Here is a 21586-nt window from a genome sequence, read left to right as displayed (position 1 = left end):
ACACAGGGACGCAAACAGACACAAACATGGTAATTGTGAAACACTCTCCCTCACACAGACACATTCACTGATTTGTTGATAGCGTTTTAAGTGGATGCTGTGCAGGAGTATATGCTGACAGAGACTGGCAGGAAGTCTGCTGCAGTGTCCACTGGCATTGGCAGTCACACAGAGGGACACAGTCCACTGTCTGGTCACATTCTGCAGAGTAGGACACTCACGTTGAGGCTTTAAACCTCTGGACTCTGGCAAAAATGATCTAACTAAGCGCTGAATTAACTGCGAAGAATAAGAGATATTTATCAAGAGATTCACCATTTAGCAAAGTGTATGAGAGGCTATCAAGTACTTATTCTTATAGATGCGAATGATTAATTTATTAACAAGTAGCTTAATCACCAATGAAAATAAAAAATAGTTACAGCCTCAAAATTAACAAGTAGCAGCTAACTGTACAAATAGGTATTGGATAATGGCTAAAAAAAGGCTACTTCCATAATATAATAAGGAGGATTTAGCAACACAATGACAAGTGATTCAATGCCAGCTTCATTATAGTAGTGTGACATCCTAAGCATCACAGCATGCCATGAAATGATAGCCTGACTGAAAACGAATTTTTGATGCAGATACTGATATTGGTATTAGACAGTTCAGAAAAATTAGAAACATATCGGCAGATAGTATTGACACAGAACAAAGAAACTTTTTTGCCTGGCCAATTTATTGATCTAATATCTTACAATATAAATAACACCTTAAAAGAAAGGAGCGTCTGTAACTGGTAAGCTAAATCTAGTCAGATTTTTCAGTAAAAAAAAAACCCTGTATGATAGTTTTTATACTGTGCAGGAATAATTTATCTTTATCAGTACGAAATTGTACTTTCATCATTTTGCTAAACGGACCTGTTCTCTGCAGGGTGTTCCCATTTTTCCGATTGCCGATAAAATCAATAAATTTTAAAACGTGCAACTCTGACTCTGATGAAACATCCTCTCTCTGTCCGTAACACACTGGGAAATACATTATCAAAACTGAATGACTTGAGTTATCAATAAATGTAGTGGAGTAAAAAGTATTAAGAACAAGAATTTCCCTCCAGGGATTAATAAAGGAATTCTGATTCTGATTCTGATTAAGTTTCAGAAAATTGAAATACCTCAAAATTATACTTAAGCACTTGAGTAAATCGTACTTAATTACATTCCATCACTAGGTATTCTAAATTAAGATTTAAGAAGAAGAATTAAGATTTTAATTTTTGCTGCAAATGTATATTGGTTCCAAATATTGTTATATCGTTCAATCCCTAATTTTCACCATTCAATTTTTACTTTCAGTCCTTCTCTACGATCCATTCAACTCAACAGCACCTAAACTACCTCCCTGCTCTGATCCTCCCCTCCCTCCGAACAAAATCTGTCACTCTTTTTCCCCCCTTTCTTTCCCTCTCTTTCCCACTCAATAACCAGCTGAATTTCTTGGAAGTCATCATCAGCTGGGGATTCAGATGATTTCTCTCTCAGATGATTTCTCTCTCTTTAACTCAAAGTATAAACTTTCAGGGATAAAAAATGATTATGTAAACAAGTTTCTTCTATTTTGATGACCTTTTCACTGAGTTGGATTCCCAACACAGGCTGAAAACAACCATGCCGGGACCTATTCACTTTCTGTCTTTAATTGTAAAGTTGGACTCTGAATGCTCTCGCCGTAAACACATACCTTTACATTAAGTAAAAGACATATAAACACAGATGTCAACCCCAGCAGGTGCAACATACAGGTCCTTCTCTTAAAGGCTGTAAAAAAGCACCAAATTCTAAGTTATACAAGGAATTTTTGTCTGATATAAATTTGTTTCAACAGTGTTTCCATTAGTGGGGTCAAACCTCTTCCAGGCTGACGTAAGCCCAGACAGGATACTGTTGGCAGGATTTGTGTCTGGATGTGGCTGTCTGAGTTGGAGCTAAGGATGGAGATCTAGGACAGAAGAACACACACATACCACACACAAAAACTACACACTGTGGCCCTCTGGAGTGGAGTGGAGCCTTAACAAATTGATCAGAATAGGGGATGTGTATGGATTTAGAGGGGACAGACTGGGGCAGTGGCCGATTTTTAACTGCTTGGACGCCACAGTAAGGACCATGAGGCGGCCAGGATGCTGACGCGGTGCTGGCTGCAGCAGAGGTGCAGAGTTGCAACATTTGACAAGAGTGTGTCTTTGGTGGTTAGGGGGATCAATCTGGCACAAAAGCACAAAAAGAACTTGTTTCCTCTCTTAAAATGAAGCTTGTATAGATGGAAAACCCTCACCTTCATCACAACCCTGTACTGTTAGCTTAACTTGCTCAGAAAAAACAAGGGCGTGAACTCATAAACTGATAGCCTACATTGGCCTGGAGCAAGACCTGGCAATTGCAGGCAACCGTCTGGAGAAAGACCTGATGAGACTCGCAATCCATTTCTTCCCACTTCATCTTTTGTTATTTCCTTCTTTGATTTATGACCCAACTTGACGGCAAACAAAAAGCCTTTTTAAACAAAGCCTAATAAGAAAGTAACAACTAACAACGCCCTCGGGTGGCTGCAATGGGATCAAATACAAAAGTTAGCAACGAATTACGCTTTCCACACAACAGAAATCAAAGAAGAACCGAGACAATCAGAAGATCTAACCCAAACTGGGCAGGAGTGAGTGCAGCAACTGAGTTTACCTTCTTAGCTTTGGTTTTCTTCTCATAGGTGTCCGACAGGGGCTTCTTCTTCGGCTGCAGCGTGGCCTTGGAGAAAAGATCCTCAAACTCATTAGTGTTGACGATGTTCGGTTCCTTCAAAGAACCCCACAGCGTGTTGTTGCTGGAAACAGAAGTAGAGATTTTAATGTGTGATTTACTTCATGATATTTTAACTTAAATCGATGCATCAAAACTGAGGTCACAGGGTGATAAAGATTTGATCATCGTCACAATGACAGTGGCTCACAGGACAGGCTAGAAACATCCAAGTTACTTTCCTTCAGCTAAACAAATAGTGTGTTCTATTTGTAGAAGCTTATTTGATGTTTATTCAACCTTCCCGCTGGTTTTCATTTTCCATTTCACTCTCTGGCAAAAACTTGGCAGGAATGACTGTGATCTTGACTTTAAAAAGCACTGTTTATGAGCTAGGTGATAAAAATAACAAAAGTGTAAGACAAGCTTGTTTCTGTAATAAAGGACCATTTCCAGCAAATGAACAAGAACATGGGGAGATGATGCTGTGTTTCAGAAGTTGCTGAGTAACATGGAAAAAACAAACAAAGGCAGAAATAAGAACAAGAGGTGTCTAAAGTCAAGAGGATGTTCGGGATGTAAGCACTCCACAGTTACCAACGCATCAACGTTTCTGTCCACTAAAACTCAACACATCTGTCTCTGCTTTCCCTCCTTAAGTTTGTTAATCAAATGGACATTAACAGCATAATAAACAGGCTTATTGAGAAATAAAAATGTGATTTCCATTTTCGCAGGTTTGTTCTTAGTTGTCGTCTTAGTATAGTCACTGTATCTCACTTTTCATGACCCTTGAAGGTATTTTTACTTCTGACCACTGATTTTCAGCTGAGTAGTATCTCCAAGTGATCCATTATGTTCTCCTCTGTACTGTGTTGTTCATACCTGATAAGATTCAAACAGGTCACCTGTCCTCGTTGCACTTCACATGTCCCAATGATGACTCACATTGTTTTATCCATGATTTAATGAAGGATTTTTAATCATCAGCATCAGAGTGCCTTGGAATTTTTTTGTCAGACTGTTGACAAAATTTTGGTCATTTTTTATTTTTGCTTGACTACTGGCCCTTCTTTACTGGTTTCATTCTGCCACACATCACAGTTTTTCTTGACGGTCATAGTTTACTGACAGTACATTGCATTGGTGAGCTCATGAGACTGGCAGGTCAACCTTCCCAAAGTCAAGGCCCATTTATAATGAGAAAAAGAACCTGGACACAACACACTAACACATGCCCTGGCAGGCTTATCACAGCTCAGGACTAGAACAATCAACTGCACTGCCAGTGACTCAGTTTGGGTCGAGTAAGTCCAATTGTTTCTGCACGCAGTTGGCTTTCTGTTGCAGTACTGAGAGTATTTGTCTGGGCAGCCGAGAGGTTTTCTGTTGAGGACATAATGATACTGTCCCTAAATCCTCCCTTGATTTGGTGCTCCTTTCTGAGAGACTGAGGAAAATAAGTCCAGTGCTCAGCCTCCGACTCTGAATCCAGCTGTGTGGGGATCTAGCTTGGAAAAGAAAATTACAACCAAACCCCATGAAATATTTCCATGCAAGACAACTTTCTAATTGCCCGGATTATGACTAAAGACGAATTCAAATCTCCCTTAGAGCTCTGTTCCCTTTTCTGTACGCAGCTTCCCAAGAAAGTCTGTCCCATGTACTGCCAACTGTACTCTGTGTTTGAGCTTGGACACCTGGCGCCTTTTCAAACCTTACACTGTTCCCCCTCATAACTCAGAACATCACTCCATTAACAGAGATCACACAGCTGATCCAGCTATAGTTAAACATCTGACCCATTTAATGCCCCTTAACTTGGCCCTTTACAGTTGAATTTATAGCTGACATGAAACTGCCATAATGTAGTTAGAGTGTGTAGTCAGCGCTGGCCAGGACTGGAGGCAAAGTGTGAACCACGACTCCCCCAGTAATCCAGCCTTGGAAATACAAGGCCATAAAGCTGGAAGCCAGGCGCTCACAGGCAACAACCACAGCCACTGTAAATGGGCTGCATAATCCAGTTACTGTTACTGAGCATCTGGTGTGACAACCATAGCTATGATATCTCTCTGGACAGGAGTGTTCAGAGGAAGACCCCATTATACCAGGGTAAGTGATGCTTAGAACTTCATCAGCTTCATCAAATACTGGAGATCTTCACCTCATCCAGAACTTTCCAAGTCTCGCTTTTATGGCATTCTGTACTATTCCCCAAAACTAATGCACTAATTAAACTCAAGGTGAGACCGAACTCAATTAAGTTCAGCAGAAGTACATCTCGTCTTTCAGATTATCTTGATGGGGACAAGTCACATGTCATTTACATTCTAAAGATTTTAACAATTATTTCAGATTTTGAAGTATGTATCCTGAAGTGCACAACAAATCAGCCGATTTATTGTTCTAGCTCTACTCCTTAACCCAGTGTTGCGGTAATTATAAAAACAAACATAAGCTGAGGTTTACTAATCCTGTGGCTTTCTGCAGCCTTGGGTTTAAATAAGTTCAGGGCACAAAATAAAGTACAAGAATTCTTGCATGCTCCTAATGATTTTGTGTTGAATTTCTGGTTCTGTAACATTGCTACAGTGAAGTCAGCTGGTAAAAATGAAAGTGAGCACTGCCAAAATGTCTGTCACACAACAAAGACAGGTCAAACTCTTCAGGTCAGAGACAGGTCAAAGGTAAGCTCTTATTTCTTGCCTTGAGCAACATCTTCAATGTTTTAGTGTTAACTTAATGAATACAAACTGAAAAAACATTAAAAATAAGATCCAATTTGTACCAACCACAACTATCCTTACAAAGCAATAGGCATGAACTTTAAGAGGTGTTCCACATACTTGTTGTCCTGTATCTGTATCCTGGTCCAGTACAGAGGTTTCATGGGACAGGCTGGCTCAATGGCAGGTTTCCGTGGGGCCTTCATCTTCTGGCCAAGACTTAAGCCCCCCATAGGGGGAGGAGGTGGTGGGCCACATCCTGGAGGAGGGGGAGGAGGAGGTGGGCCAGACCCAGCATGGCCAGGAGGGGGAGGTGGAGGTGGCGGGGGAGGTGGACCACCACCAGGGAGAGGAGGAGGTGGCGGTGGTGCTCCCATGTTGCCTGGTAAAAAGGGAGGAGGAGGGGGCGGTGGTGGTGGAAGTCCTGAGAGGCCTGGTGGAGGAGGTGGTGGTGGTCCTGGAGGCCCTGGGGTCATGTCAGCTTTTACATTTAGACCAATAGAGTCCAGGTTGAGTTTTTTAGGAATATTCTGGTTGGGGCTTTGGGCTAGCCCGCTGCTGTTACCCTCAGGACTCTTTATGAAGGTCTCCCTGTCCGTCTGGATACCCACGGTGCGGCAAGTCTTGAGGATTGGGTCATCTGCAGTGGACACAGCCACATCGCAGACCTCACCCCGCTCCAGGCCTGTACTGTTCTGCTTGTCTCTTTGCAACTTGGCAATGACTTCTTCCAGGTGTGACAGTGAGACTGCATTCTCACCTCTCAGCTGGAAGATCTGCAGCTCATAGTCGGACTGCAAGGAAGAAGAGCAGAATGCCAGAAATAAATCAGACAGAGAGCACAGAATGCAATAAAATCATATTAGATCGTTTCATTTCATTTGTACCCTTGAATGTGTTGAGTGAGTGTCCTTTACTGAACTTTGGATTACTGTGTACAGTTATTCTTCCAAGGGGCCTACAGGAACGTGACTCCTTGCTGAACAATAAAAATCATATTAATTTTTTTTCATCTTTGTTTTTTTAACTTCATTCCCATTACATTTTCCCGCAGTCTGAGGTTAATATCTGACTCGCACAATAAAAACCTGCTAAATCCAGTTTGCATTTGACATTTCAAACAATAAAGAATAATCCAACCAAAGCAAGGTATTGATTTGATACAGAAAGGAAATTGTTTTGCAATAAATCTTACACATGTTCCTTATTAACTTGTGTCAGTTCAGAAATAGAATTAGGCACGTTCCCACTCTTTCTTGTGGGCTGACTGTGGTACATGTTTCTCAGTGTCAGCATGAGTCCTTTAAAGGTCGACATGAAATTAAAGGCTTTAAGCAGACAGGCTGAGAAACCAATTCTGAGGTCAGACTTTTCAAGGAAACGGTCCATGAAGCAATTTATCAGTGGTACAAATTATGTAACATGAACAGAGTTATGCTCCTTTGGTTTTTCAAGCATATACAGTAAGGCTGGCAGATGAAAAACAGCACTGAAACACTGTTCCTAACCTCCACTTTTGGTGAATGAGCCATCATATACAAAAAGTCCATCGCAGAACTGTCGGTGGCAAGAGCTGAGCATTTGGAAGTAACGTTGTTAACACGTTCAATGGTATGTAAGATTTCGATTGGTGTATTCCATGGTGTTATCTACAGAAGGTCTAAATAGATTATTTTTGCTTTAAAAAAATTATGTCATTCTGTGTTCTCAGTCACTGAGAACACGCATTACAATTATAGTTGACAACAGAAATTTGAGTGTGATTTGTAAAATTTGAGTTTTTTGGTAATTTTAACCTATCAATACTGTTTGTCTGAGAATGTAAACGTCCAGAAAATAAACAAATTTACATGAAAAGGACTTTTAATGCACAATACTGGGCAACTTCCAACCTTGATATTTTGTAGTACTGCAAGTAGACTAAATACTCTACTCACATTTTATACCAGTTCAGCTGCTGTACTTGAACATTTTATGGTTATTTAGTGCCATCTTGTGCTCAGGAGAGTCAACTGCTAGGACAGAAAAGTTATTCCACATGCGCCTTAAAATGTAACTAAGACTGATGTTCATATATTCCTCTTATACATATGAATTATTATCACAAATGTATTACTCAAATACCATATTTCCAACTAATATTGCACACCAGAACCTGCTCATGTGAGAAGAAAATGAAGTGTCCTGTTGTTGAAAGGTGCCATACAAATACAGTAGGCAAGGCCTAGTCACACAGCCACTCACACAGCTCCATGAGCTGATGTTTGATGTGTTTTAACACAACATCATATAATAACTTACATGCATCCTCTCCAGCTCTTCCTTGCACTCTCTCTTCAGCTGCAAGAGGGCAGCCTGGTGCTCTGAAAAGAGGCAGAACAAGAACACAACTGTCAACACAATCTCATTCTGCTGGCAGCACACACTGAAAGCAATCAGTTTAATAATCACAGAACACTGTTGGTGTTTCTCTGTTGATTAAGAGAAAGGACTTTGTCTTAGACTTAGTGTTTTCATGAGCTACTGGCCAAAAGATTAGCATGCTGAATTCCCATCTAGATAATGAGCAAGACAAAGATGTCTCAACAAGATGTACTTCTACGAAACTAAACTGCACTTCGACTTGTGCTAAACTCCTACAGAAGGGTGGGTCACCTTCATTATAAAGAGCCAAATTTACAACCCAACCAACCGGTTTTAACTCATACTGCCGACTGAAAAGAAAGTTGAAACAAAAGATTTTGTAAAGTCAAAACACAAATTAAAAATTCATGTTAGTAGAGATCTAATAAGATGAAGTCAGGGAAGTGAAAAGGTCACCGTAAACCTAATTCACCTTATGTTCATGATGTTACAGGAGTATGTGGGTATATTTAAAACTATAATATCATTTAATATATTAATATAATATAATGATATAAAACAGACAACATGGAGTCTAATTTTGTTAGTTTAAAAAATATTTTTAACTACAAAATCCTGTGTTATCCTATGGAACTCAGTATCCTAACCCAGCAAGTTCTAGGCTGTTGAATTCGGAGTGACAATGACATGAAGAAGATGATCCTGTTTAAATTGATTGATTTACTGTAATACTGAGTAACACTGTATAGTGACAATGACTAATCTCAATGATTAGAACCAGGATTAAAAATTAATTAAAACTACTCTAATTATATTTAATAGACTGAGTACTGCATAGTCATTATCTTTGGCAGTTATTCAACAATCCAAACTAGGGCCATAAGTGTGTGGTGAACTAATAGACAATTGTTTGCAGCATGAGACATAAACACATGCATGTGTTGGTTTATCTATATGGCTCACAGGCTGGACTTTTGCTCTCCAGAAACTTCTTCTCTTGGACAAGAGTTAAAGATGACCGTGGAGCACAAATCACCAGTATAATCCACATTTGTTTGTCTTAATCTGTTCTCAGGGATGAAGCTGCACCACACAGAACATCCAACAGCTGTTGCTATCCACTGTATGCTTTCAGTCAACGGGACATGAAAGGACAGCTTGTGTCATTACGCCTTTAGAGTAGATGGTAGGTCAAGCACGTTGCGCTGCCCAGAGTATATCTGATTCCATTATATGGTTTTCCTTGTCTAGCTCCTACACATACTATTCTGTGATGCCACGAAACAGCCGCCACACAAACAGCATCATTAAGGTGTGGACCCAGCCTCACTGTGACCTTACACCCTGCTGCTGACACTCAGCTAGCCCTGCATGAAATAAAGTATGAGTGAGCAAGAGTGTGATACTGGTGGCTCCACTTTGTGTCAGTATTTTAGTTTTACAAGCGATCTACTCAAAAGTACTATGATATCTGCAAGGGCCCTTTTCCGCAAAGTCAATCAGTATGAGGTGTGTCAGTGTAAGCTGGACTGGTGTGATCCTCTGTCAGCATTCCTGGACTTAGATGTAAACACAGAAAACAATGTCTAAAGCAGCAAGCATGAGATTCTTACCTGCCTCTGTGTACTTGAGCCCCACCTTCTCGTCCTCATCTTTCGGTTTGGGCGGGGGCCACACAGCCTGCAGACGCCCTGGAGTCCGGTCTTCACTGTCTGTAGGTGACGTGACCTCTGTCTGTGGGGACAAAAATACGCATGCAAATCAGCGTGTGCCCTGGCAAGGCAATGATTCAGCACCAGTTTGTCTCATAATTTGCACCCATCTTTACAAAGCATGTGTGCAAATTCAATTTTCATTCTAAGAGAGATGAAAAATATTTCTGTGATGTTGAGATTTAAAATGATATAAAGGTAGTGGTTTCATACATTGGTCTCTGTGGGACTTTTGAGTTCCTTGCCCGGGGATTTGGAGGCTCTCTCAAAAATAGACCTAAGATTTTCCTTGTCATTCTTGATTTTCTTTCTCACGGCCTCCAGATCCACATCTCCCATTTTTTCCTTGTTGACACTTTTGGGGCCAAAGATGCTCTTGAAGGTTTCATAGGCCAGGTCAGACGTTTTCTTTCTTTCGGGTGTGGATGTGGAGGTTTGTGGAACTGGAACTTTCTGTCCCTGAACCTCTTCACTGTTCTCAGACTCCTTTTGGCCATCAGACGCATCATTAGACTTTTTAGTCTCATCGTGGTCATCTAGGTTGAGTAGCTGATTGAGCTGTCCCATTACATTGCTTTTAGTTTCCACAACGGATTTAGGGTCTGCATGTTTTTTCACTGGAGTGGCTATCTTCTGCTCAGGGAAAAGCTTGGCTTTGTTTACTGACTTCTTCAGGGTGAGCAGAGCCAGGTCAGCATCCTTCTCCCTCTGCTTGATCTCTGACATCGTCTCCCTGTCCTCCCCCACTGCTCCTTTCTTCAGCACCCGTAACCCACTGAAGAGAGCAGGCATCTGGAAAGAAGGGGGAGAAGAGAGTGCCGTACCCCTGGATGGGGATGAGTTGGAGGAGCTAGCAGAGGGGGCAACAGGTGAAGGTGAAGGTGGTGTGTCTGTGTCTGGGGTCTTTGCAGCACTTGTGCACCCTGAGGCAGGTCTGGTGCTTGGGTGAATGTCTCCTGGGGACTTCTCGGGTGCAGATGACAGCGACATGGTTTGATTTGTGATAGCTGCAGAATCTGACTGCTCCTCTGGACTGTAGGATGATTGGACTGAGACTTCAGAAATCTTAGGGCTGGAGGGAACAGAGGTGGACACCTGTCTTGGGTAAGGTTCCTCAGTCCCCTCCACAGTCTCCTCCTCGTGTGTCCTATCCGAGTCCTCTTTCTGCTTTAAAGGAGACATGATGGCAGCATTATGATCTGTAGCATCTGGTGCCACATGTCCTGAGATGATGGAAGGAACAGGCAGAGAACAATCTATGCCAGTGTAGTCCTCGCTCTCATCTGTTCCCACAATTTTGCTACTATTCTCTGCAGCATTGGATGCTTCTATATCCACAGACATTGTGACTTTGCTTTCCTTGGGCCTGCAGTCATCTCCCTGTTTGGAAACTGAAGAGGCCAGCATTGTTCTTGGGTCACTTCTGCTGACATAGCTGTCTGAATATAGAATACTTTCTACAAGAGATCTCTCCTTAAGTTTGTGTGTTCTAAACACAGGCAATTGGTAGTCTGCCTCTGCACCACTGGGATTTTTTAGCTCGTCTCCATTACCATGGTCCACCTTATTATTGTCTTCCTTGGATAGGGTTGGCTGCCTGGTCGTGGCCACCTCCTCATCCTCATTTTCTGTGTCGCTATATGTTTCCACTCTAGTAACTTGAACCAAATCTGGTTCAACTGATGTTCCAGCTGCTGTTTTAACCTGTTCGCCAGGCTTCTTGCTAACTTCCAATGATTCAGCCCTCTGCTCTGTATTACAGGAAGCAGTCACATCATCCTGATGCACAGCTTCCTCCCCTTGTAGCTTGTTCTCACCATTAGTGGTCTGACCACTTTCAGGAGAAGGATTCTCTCCATCTGACAGCTCCTTGAAAGATGTTAGCACTGCCGACTCCACATTGGAAGAGGCAGATCTATCCCGACTGAAGAAACCGCTAAAGATGTTTAGGATGGAATCAGAGGTCTGTTTTTCTGGCCCATCCGAGTTATTGCTTGTACTGTCCATTTTTGTTCACACCAACTAAGAGTAAAGAGAGGCGAACCAAAAGAGCTAGCAGCTCTGGCAAAGTGTCCAATGTCACAAAAACTTCATCTCCCCACCTCCAGTTATCCAAGCTGCACCAATTCCACCTCTGCCGCGGGCTGGGAACAAAAGGCCTTTGTATGGACAAATCTCCCCAGCTCCTTTTACCTTCTCCAGGAGCACGACAATTATAACAACACTAAGCTCCTCCTTTTTAGAGACACATTACCATTTTGCACATGGTAAACTTCCATTATACAACATAAAGACTGTTACAGGCTGTACACTATGTTGTCAGTAGTGCAGTTCAATCTCCTCCGTGCCTGCAAGATTCCCATGACGCTGCAAGTTGAGTTGCTCAGCTGCTGGAGGCATGTCCTGCTGTAATCTCCCTGGGAGAACAGGAGAGCAGAGTTCACCTGCCTTTCATAAAAGTAATTCCAAATGTTCCGACAAGTTGAGCAGAATTATCCATTAAGTTGTGCGCTGTTGTTCTCTATGTGCCGTAATACAGTCTGGAGTCCATGACTAAAACTGTTCCTAGACTTCTTTAACTTGTCTCTGACTTTACAGGGAAGCACTGTGTGCTGTTGTGTGAGAAAAAAAAAACTTTCAGGTTGGAAAAAAATGTGGCTCACTGGTCTACCCAGTCTGAGGACGCCTCCCTTTAAGTTCCTCCCTTCCTGGGAGGGGACCTACAAAGCCCAGCTCCACAGGTGTCTGATTACCTCTGCTCACTTCTGTAAAATGGCTGTCGCAGCAAACAGAGAAGGGGAGCCTGTCTGTGGTCAGGTGCAGAGCTGCAGAGGTCCATTAACCCAGCACTGTGGAGGGTCAGTGCAGTACACGGTTTAAGACGTGAGGTGATTAGACAGCCTGGTCACAGCCAGCTTTAGCTAACATGCTAATAGGCTGTGTGTGATTAGCAGCTCTCAGACAGGGCAGGACTGAATTCAGTAAGAAAAATATGACGTTTTAATTCACTTACCGTAAGTCCTCATACACTGAGGACTGACAAAACTGATTCAAACTGGAAGTTTAGTTTTGAGGGCACTTTTTTCTAATGAAAAAAGGTTTAAAGCATTAGCAAGCTCACAACAGGAAATAAAATCTCTGGGAAAAGGGACAAGCCATTTTTTGAATGAGGAAACTAAACAGTAGAGAGAAACAATTTCTGCGGTGTTTCAACTATCTCTTTTAGGTTTTATGCTTAACCTCCTCTAACCTTTGATGGATTTTTGCATAAATGTCAAGAAAGTGTTTAGGAGAACAAAGCATTCTTCAAACTGCTCTGAGCAACCAAAGGTCATCCTCCTTCAACGCATTCCTTCTGACTAAGTGCATACTTCTACAAGTGGGCTTTTCAATATAAATATATTAATACAGTTTTATATGTGCTCTAAATTAATAAATACCATCCTTTAACCAATGACCACCAATGACTGATAATTAATTGTTTTCCCACTGTTAAGAAATCTTCCTAATGATAGGCCACATGGTGCTACAAAAACACAACATGAAGACAAACTGGAGAACACAGTTTTCACAGTTCAAAATGGTGATGAATGTTGTAACTTTACAACATTCATACAATCATTTCATTAATAAATTACTTCATGCAGTTCATTACTATTTCTTTGTTGCTGATATAATGTTGCATGCCTTACCAATAAAAACTGAAGTGAAAAATAACACTCGTAATTGCATTTTGCCTCATCTGAAGAAACACATAAATGGATAGGTGGATTCTGTGGCTGAGGAATTAAGTTATGCAAGAGCAGTGGCAGTTCAAGCATAACAAGTAAATCCCCCCAGAGGCTGTACCAGAAAGAGACATCACTTGTGGACAAATCTGTGATGTGAACACAGATCTGACATACATCAGCTCAAAGTAGAATTAAAATCTTTCATTAGTTGCAGATCACGCAAACACTAGAGATGGAGAAAAGTAGCAAGTCTAGCTGTGACAATTGGATTAAATCATTACCAATCCTCCTTTTGTGTATTCAGCTGTGACAACACACTTACAACACATTATATACAACACAGGAGTGTCTTTTTCTAAAGAAAGAAGGATGACAATGAAGCCAGGTATGTGGCATAGCTGTCACTTTCACAACAGTACAGAGTATCTAATTCTGTGCCTTTGTACTGGTATGTTGACTGATTGTGGTCACAGTCAGGGAGGTTACCGTGTCTTGGTGGAACAATGCGTGCCTTGCACTAAAACGCTACCCGCCTAAAACCACACCCAGATAATCTGTTTCATCTGCCACAGGAAAAAATTGCAGACAGTATGATGGAATCTGGACAGACTCAGAGATGGAAATAGATTTTTTTAAATCATTCTATCTGGATGATTCAGATATGCAGTTTGATAGGTCTGTACCTGTACTAATTATTTTTAAAGCCAACACACAAGGTGTTGTCTCCTGTCAGCTCATTTTTAGAAGACACACATTACTGTGCAGTAGGATTTCATCAGTCACATTTCAGTAGTGGCCAATTGAATATCTTGTGTTGCAACCTCGACTTAGTAACAGGAGAGAGCAATCACACTAATTACTCCTAACAGCCAACACCACTGAAAATCAGCTAAAAAAAAAAATCTAAAAAGAGATGGAGAGATTTGCCTTTCTTTGCTCTGCATGAAAGAGGTTTGAGTGGAATCATCTCAGTCAGTTTTGGCTTAAGACCCCAAGTCTACAGATTAGACGGCCGCTTAATCCATTTCTAAGAATTCCTGATCAGGTGGTTAAACGCCAGAGTGGAGAGAAATCCCTTTGAGTCTCACGAGGGGGGAAAAGGAGAGCAATAGTGCACTGTTCTGGGTGTAAAAATATGAATCACAACTAATTTGTAAGGACCTGTGGCTGCTCATGTTTGAGGGCCCTCACCGTGCACTCCAGCTTGGGATGATAAGGTGTGTCCCCGATGATATCATCCTCAGGCGGTGTGATGCGCAGGAAGTCTAGGTGATCGGGACGTGGAGCGCGGGAAAGAGTCTCCTGAGGGTCATCACCATCCAGCATCCAAATGTCATCCTGACGCAAGAGGGAATCCTCTACAGAGACACACACAAACAAACACACAGCCACAGGGGAGTTAACGCTCTATGTGTTGCAAGGAATCAGAGCATGGAAAAATACAAACAGCATTACAGGTGTGATCACGCACAACAAGGCCAAGTAAGGAACACTGAGAGATTCAAGTTGTTTTCCTGTGTAACATGCACGTGTAAAGCAGGACTCAGAGTCTTTTAGCATCAAACAGGCAGGAAGAGAGACCCCAATTTTGCTGCAGGCTCGAGGGCACACAGCTATTTTTATCTGCACTTAGCCAGCCCTGTTCTCATCGTCAACAACAGCAGAAAGGCTCACTCATCCAATAAGGAAAAACAGCTGCAGAGCACAAGCCTCAAAAACAAATACCACAGTCTAATATTGATCTGCATTCAAGACACATTCAATACAACGGAACCTTGGCATGAGCTTGCTCAGCACTACCACTGTGCTGCAATAAAGTCAGTCAAGGAAGGGTGTGTGTGATTTGTGTCAGCCGGTGTTCAGTCATCCAAATGCCCCAGAGGAGGACTTCACCTTAAATTAGACTAGGAAATACTGCCCTCTACTGACCAGGCAGTCACACAGAGGGTGATGAGTGAGCTGTAAGAATGATGATGGCTTACAAAAGACACAGGCTAAAAGTACATTTTAAAATTCAATAAAAATTCTACTCTCTGTGCTGTTTTTGTCGCAATATGCCAAGGAGCTTGGTTTCATTCTGTGCGTTTCACAGCACCTGGCCTTTAATATTTACTGTTCAGTGGCACACTGCAGGCACAGTCACCCGCACAATCTGTACTGAGCCTCTCACAAGGCATTAGCTTCAGGAACCTGGCAGGTGCCAGCTAGCGAGGGGCACTCGAGGCGCAGAGCAGCAATTTCACATTCTTCTCACGTATGCGGAAACATGATATATCTTCCTTTGATGAATGCATTTACTGTCTCAAGAGAGTCAGTCATGCAAGTCATACAAGTTAAGAGATGCTGGGCAAGTGAAGTGAATGACTAAGGAGGAACAAACGGAGAGAAGAGCGAACACAGTGTGAGTGAGAGGAGGAAGGGTATAGATATTTAAGACTGGTGACCTCTATTTCCTCTGACAGTAAGACAACACCTTGACCTGGGAAGAATTATGAGCTGGAAACAGAAAAATCGTGTCACTTCCTGTTCAATAAAGCTGCTAGAATGTCCTATCATCTCCCTTTGTAGTGAGAGTCCTTCAAGAGGACATACAGTTACTGTATTGCTGTCCAACAGCCACTTCTGAGGACTTCAAAGTCCTCTTGTGTAGCTCTCCAGAGTCCAAGTCTCAGTCATGGAACACACACATACAAATCTAACTGGGGGCTTCATGAAAAAAATGGAAATATTGAAATTCAGCTACAGTATTCTACCACAATCAGTCATTATGAGACAGCCACAACTCCTGCAGTCCCTTCAGTTATCTGGGACTTAGGCAGCAGGAGAAACAAGTAGGATTAGATTAATAACTTTTCATTATGATAATGCTGCGCTGTACAGGCCCCCAGTGGGAACTGCTGACTGCAGTCTGGGCCACATCCAAATGCAGGGTTAGGCCCGTTCTGGGCCAAGAAAAGAAACAGCTAATCAGAAGCAGCCCTCTCCACCATTCCTGTTTCTCACTAAACTATTAAGCATATGAAATGGGCACACAATGGACAACTACTGATGATACGCAGTATGCTACCCTGGAAAGACAGCCAGGGAGTCACTCAATTAAATATGCACAAGGTGGCCCACACTGCCACCATCTGGACAGAGAGAGAAAAAGACATGTCCCTCTCCCTGGGCTCAAAAGCACCGCAGTGAAGCTGCCACTACTGTTTGCAAGAAATAAGACTCAGTAAAGAAACACCGAATGCAAAGTAATGACAGTAAAGAGACGTAGAGAAGCAACTCTGAGACCCATTTGGTAATGACGACACTGCATTTGTTTATTTGATGGTTGATTTATCACTCTCTTACATGCACTGACACACACACACACACACACACAGAGTGAGTTTAAGGTCACAGCCTCTGGGGGAAATCGTGCACTTATTGCCATTTAATCCTCTTCCCTGCTGCTCTACAAGCTGAGACCAGATCACAGTGTCCATAACTGAAGGGGACACAGATTGCAGAAGGGCCTGAGTTTTTGGTCTGATGGCAGTAAGCTAACTGAATCATCCTAACCATGCAAAAAAATGGCATCAGTCCAACAAATACTGTCTGAGCACATATACATAATACACTTCCATGTGCATGTACTATAGCAAATTCCATGAACTTAAATAGTGACGTTCAGACATCTACAGTGCATACAGGTGTGTCCTCAGAGCAAACCCGCAGGTGGTGATGGACAGTGCAGTAATTTGACAGTGAAAATCACAGTGTGAATGAGCAGCTGTCAGACAGCGTGGGTGTTTCCCAGCTGGAGCAAGCATTGCCTTTAACAATAAAGTATCTTTGTTTGGGGCGGCTCAGAGCCCATCTAATTCCCGATCCTGACAGGTGGGGTTGTCTGTAGTGATGGATTAAACTGGCTGTCACTGTCAGCTGGTCATCACTCATCCAGTGGTCAGAGAAAGCTTTGTGGAGGCTGCATTGCCTTTTCTTGTTTAGAAGCAGTTAAGTTTCATTTTCTTGGTATTAATAAGGGACTGCAGCAGGCCATAAAGGCAGACATATCTATCAAGCAAGAGCTTTCAAAAATTAACAATAGTCTAACTCCTTGCATGTCATAGTTGCCCTTTCTTAGTACAGGCACAGCAGCTTTGCCCGGTGTGCCCTATTTTGTCCAATAAAAATCTATAACCACATCATTCAAAGTAAAAGAACTAGGCCGTGTGGTATGGGAGCACATCTGGCAGCCTCCAACCCCCTCCATCACTTTTAGCGAGGAGAAACGATCATAGATGTTATTATAAATCATGAAAAATGCAGGATTTATAAATCACTCGGTTTCTTTTGCACCCGTCACAGCTATTTCTCCGTGCAGGCTCGTTGGCTGTGCACGACCGACTGACTGTTGTGGCTGTCGGGGCTGAGGTCCATGTAAGGGTTAGCTACAAGTAGAGAAGAGTGCTGTGGTGCTCTGAGGGCCAGAGCTGTAATGTACCATGACATGATGCTCACAGAGTCATTTGAAATGTAGTTCTGGAGGCTGATGGGTTAGGGTTAGGGTTAGGAAAAGTGGTTTCATTGGGCCTGGCAGGCCAACGATGAAGAGGACACAGGAAATTTAGTTAAGCTTGCTTCAGTCCACTGGTGAGTGTATGTTTAAAACAGTGGGACATGGAGGAGAAGCCTTTTAAAGCTCCTCATATGAAAACACATGAGATGGAACATTGCTTACATTTGCCAAGGTGGCAGTGCAGCAGTCATTTATTAAAGGAAACAAGTTACACGTTGTATGAGAAGGACCTTTGTGCCCTGTTTGTCTGTATTCAATATGCAGCTTAGAGCAACAGCGAGAGAAGGACTGAGCCTGTTCTGGCAGAGTCCACTTCATTATCTGAATAGAGCTGGGCCTTGTCCTCACTGGCTGGAACAATGTTGCATGGCAGGGCACTTTGTGTTGAATGACAGCTAGCAGAGAGAGCAGTCTGATACACTCTTACTCTGCACTGATCAGGTTCATATGACCTTTCTGGAACGCAGTAGATAATCTGATTATGGTATTGCCTACCATATGTCAGACAATAAAATGAGTAGGGGAGTGGGGGATATTAATCAGGATTTTTATAATGACAGTGGATTATAGCTCTCTTATGTGGAATGTGAAAACGGTCTCTTAAAGCGAAGATCCCACTGATGTCCCACAGTTATTACCCTATGCTACAATTCCCCCTCATTGTTTTTGTCCACACAATGACAATCAACACCAGACACACAAAGTTAGTATCTAGCTGGTTAAAAGTGTGGAGCATTTAGCACTGCAGTGGAAATGTTGTATGATTTGCAGTAACAATGAGATAATGTAATACTTTTACTTTATACCTGATGTAATCAGTCTGTAGCCTTAGTTGTGTACTGCTATAGTGACCAAACAATAACCTGGTGAACCTACTGCTATAGCCCCATCATAAATAACTTCCTGGGTAAAGCAGAGGGCAGGATGACATCTTGATCCCACAGGAGATTACACCCAGTCCTAGTTTACACCCAAGATCCTGAAATGAGTCACCGCCTTTTTATTGTATCCGGCTGTTTTTCATCAATCTATAAAGGAATGTTTGTGAAGCTCCAAACAAAGGACCGAGACACATCAGAAAGTTTGAAAATGGGATGACGTCTTCAGTCAGTGTGGCACACCTCTGAACTGCTTACTGCCGTGTGGTTCTGTGTGTTGCCTCCTCTCTATATACAGATTAAACATTTTGGTGTATGCTACCCTTCCAGTCTTGTTGTGTTTTTTCTTTTTTAATTCACTACAGGCAGACAAGAAGTTACCATAAGAGCACCTAAAGAAATAGATATTTTCCTCAGGAGCTGGTGAAGACCAAAAACAGGAAAACATGATTTACACTAAAGAAGCGTCCAGAAACATCACTACAAATAAATACTAATGTTGCTGTATTTCTGCTAGATGTGCAACTACTACACTTAAATTAACAGTATGCTTTTTCTGTAGCTGGGGGCCTCAAAGGACATAAATAGTGTGGAATCACGGGAGTTGTTGCATTATTGCACACTATGCCCAATGAAATCCACCTAATATGACTCAGACAGAAATCTCAAGAGACGTTTTAACCTTTTATTCGTGTTATGTTCGGTTGCATTTGCTGACTTCTTTCCTCACTCTGACTCTCTCCCGGAACAAAACACAATGTTACCCTGATAAAATTATGGATTTCTCTTTGAACCTTGTCTGAAATATTTGGGAGAAATGTGAGCACACAACTCAACAAAATACATGACTCATATAAATGTGGGTCATTTTTAGACAATGTAATGCAGAAAAGCTACATATTAGATCTTTAAAACTAGGTAAGGAGATTTCAGTTGCCTCAACTGGCAAATAAATCTATTATTGCAGGCTTAAAATTTCTTGTGCACCTTTAAAATATTTGTGTTTGTGCTCCTCATCGAAAACTTTATAATAAGAGAACAAGCAACACAGATGCTATCATAAAGAGAAATTAATGAACAGACTGTAGTCATTTTGTTAACACACAGAAAACAGCCACATATGCACATTCAGTAAACACATGAGGTTTTCTGTTACAAAGACTGCAGTACAGGCGCATTAGCACATGAAGCAAACAGGAGAATTTGTTACTTTAAAATTACCATTTTCATCTGCATAATAATCAAAACCATTAATAAGCACCGAGCTTCAATAAGAGAACAGAGATTAAAGAGCCCGGGTCATAATTAGTTCGACATTAGCAAACCATGAAGGGGTGGGCTTCACACTGACCCACTTAGCCTCTTTTGGCTCAACCCTGTGATGTTCATTTATCTGTGTTAACATCTGAAGTGTATTCAATTATCGGGCAACACAAGTGCAATCTAGTAAACAGCTAAGATGCAGCAAAATCGACAGGAGGACTTTTCTACTAGATTAAAGGTTTAAGCCTTCACTGTGAAGTCTGTGCACCATGAAGCATTTGATTAGCATAGCTCTAAAATCACACAGTTATGTCCAATGAAGAAGATTTACCACAGGGATTAACACAAAGGAACATAGGAATTAATATAAAAAAAAGGTGGAGTCTCAAAGCAAACAATGTAGATTATGTGTTTGTGTATAAGTGTTAATGATGGCACCTGAGAGTGTGCATGCCAAGGTGAGGACACACAGGGACAGTGTTGTTTCAGTAGGAATTGATCTAAATCATATCCACATGAGTAAACCCGGCTCCAGTTAGCTTAGTTCCCCACATTTCATCTCTGATTCTCCCTCCGGCTGTCACTGAGCTGGGCATCGCTGGCTGTATTGGCTCAGCTAGCGCTGGTCTGTGATGTAACAACTCAAATACTCGCTTAAAAATGCAGAATAGTTCTTAAATTAGGGGTAAAGCTGTTCACAGCGACACTAAAAACAGGTCCGGCTATTATCCACAGTCTATAAATAAATTACATAATAAATGGAAAGCCATCTGTTTGTTGTAGCAGATTAAAGCAAATATTGTGTTACCCAGACTGAAAGGGATGATTAAACATGTTACAGAGGTAGAAAATGCAATAACGGAGGCCCACTTTGAAAGCATCGGCTTCAACTTGGATTGTGTAGTTTGGAGAGAATCCAGTAAAGAATAAGTGTATAAAATTTACACTAACACAGAGACTTTTCCTTGTGATCAAAGACCAGGAGGTCACAGAAAGGCATGAGAAGTTATGCCAAATACAAATTGGTAAGAAAGGCAAGACTAGCGGCTGGAAAGTGAACAACAGAGCTAAAGTGGCCAAAGGTCATTGATGAAAAGTTACACTAACAAACGCTGAGCTACAATGCGACATTATAACGGCTTTGCAAAGATGTTGTGAGAGTTTAAACTCATTCATTCTATCACTGTTAGAATAACACACATTAGTAAAGATTATGAAAAGAGGAAAAGAGTTCAGCAAATAAGGAAACTCTAATCCTTTCGTCTGTAACCCTTGTGCCTGCTGGGTTCCCTGATTCTTTGTCAGTTTCCTGTGAACTGGATAGGATACGAGTTTAGGGGAGGGACAGCAGACCCCTCAAAGTCTAAATTGGCAATGCTTCAGTTAACACCGTGCTCATGAGAACCCCAGTCCGGCTGGACCCCGTGTCAACTTCGGGCCTTTGATCTGGGACACTCCCACTAATCTCTGCCTTCGCAACGGAATTGAGGGAGTTAAATGGATCATCGACGAAACTATTCTCAGGCCCTGCTTGCCCCTTGTACAGCTCTGTGGGGTAGTTTTTAATTTGT

At 41.9% G+C, this 21586-nt stretch overlaps 1 protein-coding gene across 6 annotated transcripts in view; it reads right to left on the bottom strand.

Moving 5' to 3' along the window:
* Nucleotides 1–21586, bottom strand: part of LOC124071702 (formin-1-like) — a 53429-nt gene that overhangs the window by 28706 nt on the left and 3137 nt on the right. For 5 of the 6 annotated variants that reach the window (XM_046412481.1, XM_046412477.1, XM_046412482.1 and 2 more), the window contains 5 exons: nt 14511–14677; nt 9490–9610; nt 7814–7875; nt 5633–6306; nt 2727–2868 (listed from right to left, as the gene is read on the bottom strand). In XM_046412481.1, coding sequence (XP_046268437.1) covers nt 2727–2868; nt 5633–6306; nt 7814–7875; nt 9490–9610; nt 14511–14677 — 1166 coding nt within the window. Of the gene's footprint in view, nt 1–2726; nt 2869–5632; nt 6307–7813; nt 7876–9489; nt 9611–9801; nt 12345–14510; nt 14678–21586 lie in introns of those variants that run through there. The other variant, XM_046412476.1, reaches the window with a different exon arrangement.

Source organism: Scatophagus argus, chromosome 15 (assembly GCF_020382885.2).
Source record: "Scatophagus argus isolate fScaArg1 chromosome 15, fScaArg1.pri, whole genome shotgun sequence".
Classification (NCBI taxonomy): domain Eukaryota; kingdom Metazoa; phylum Chordata; class Actinopteri; family Scatophagidae; genus Scatophagus; species Scatophagus argus.
The sequence above is the reverse complement of the archived record's forward strand: the minus strand, read 5'-3'. Positions and strand labels throughout refer to the sequence as shown.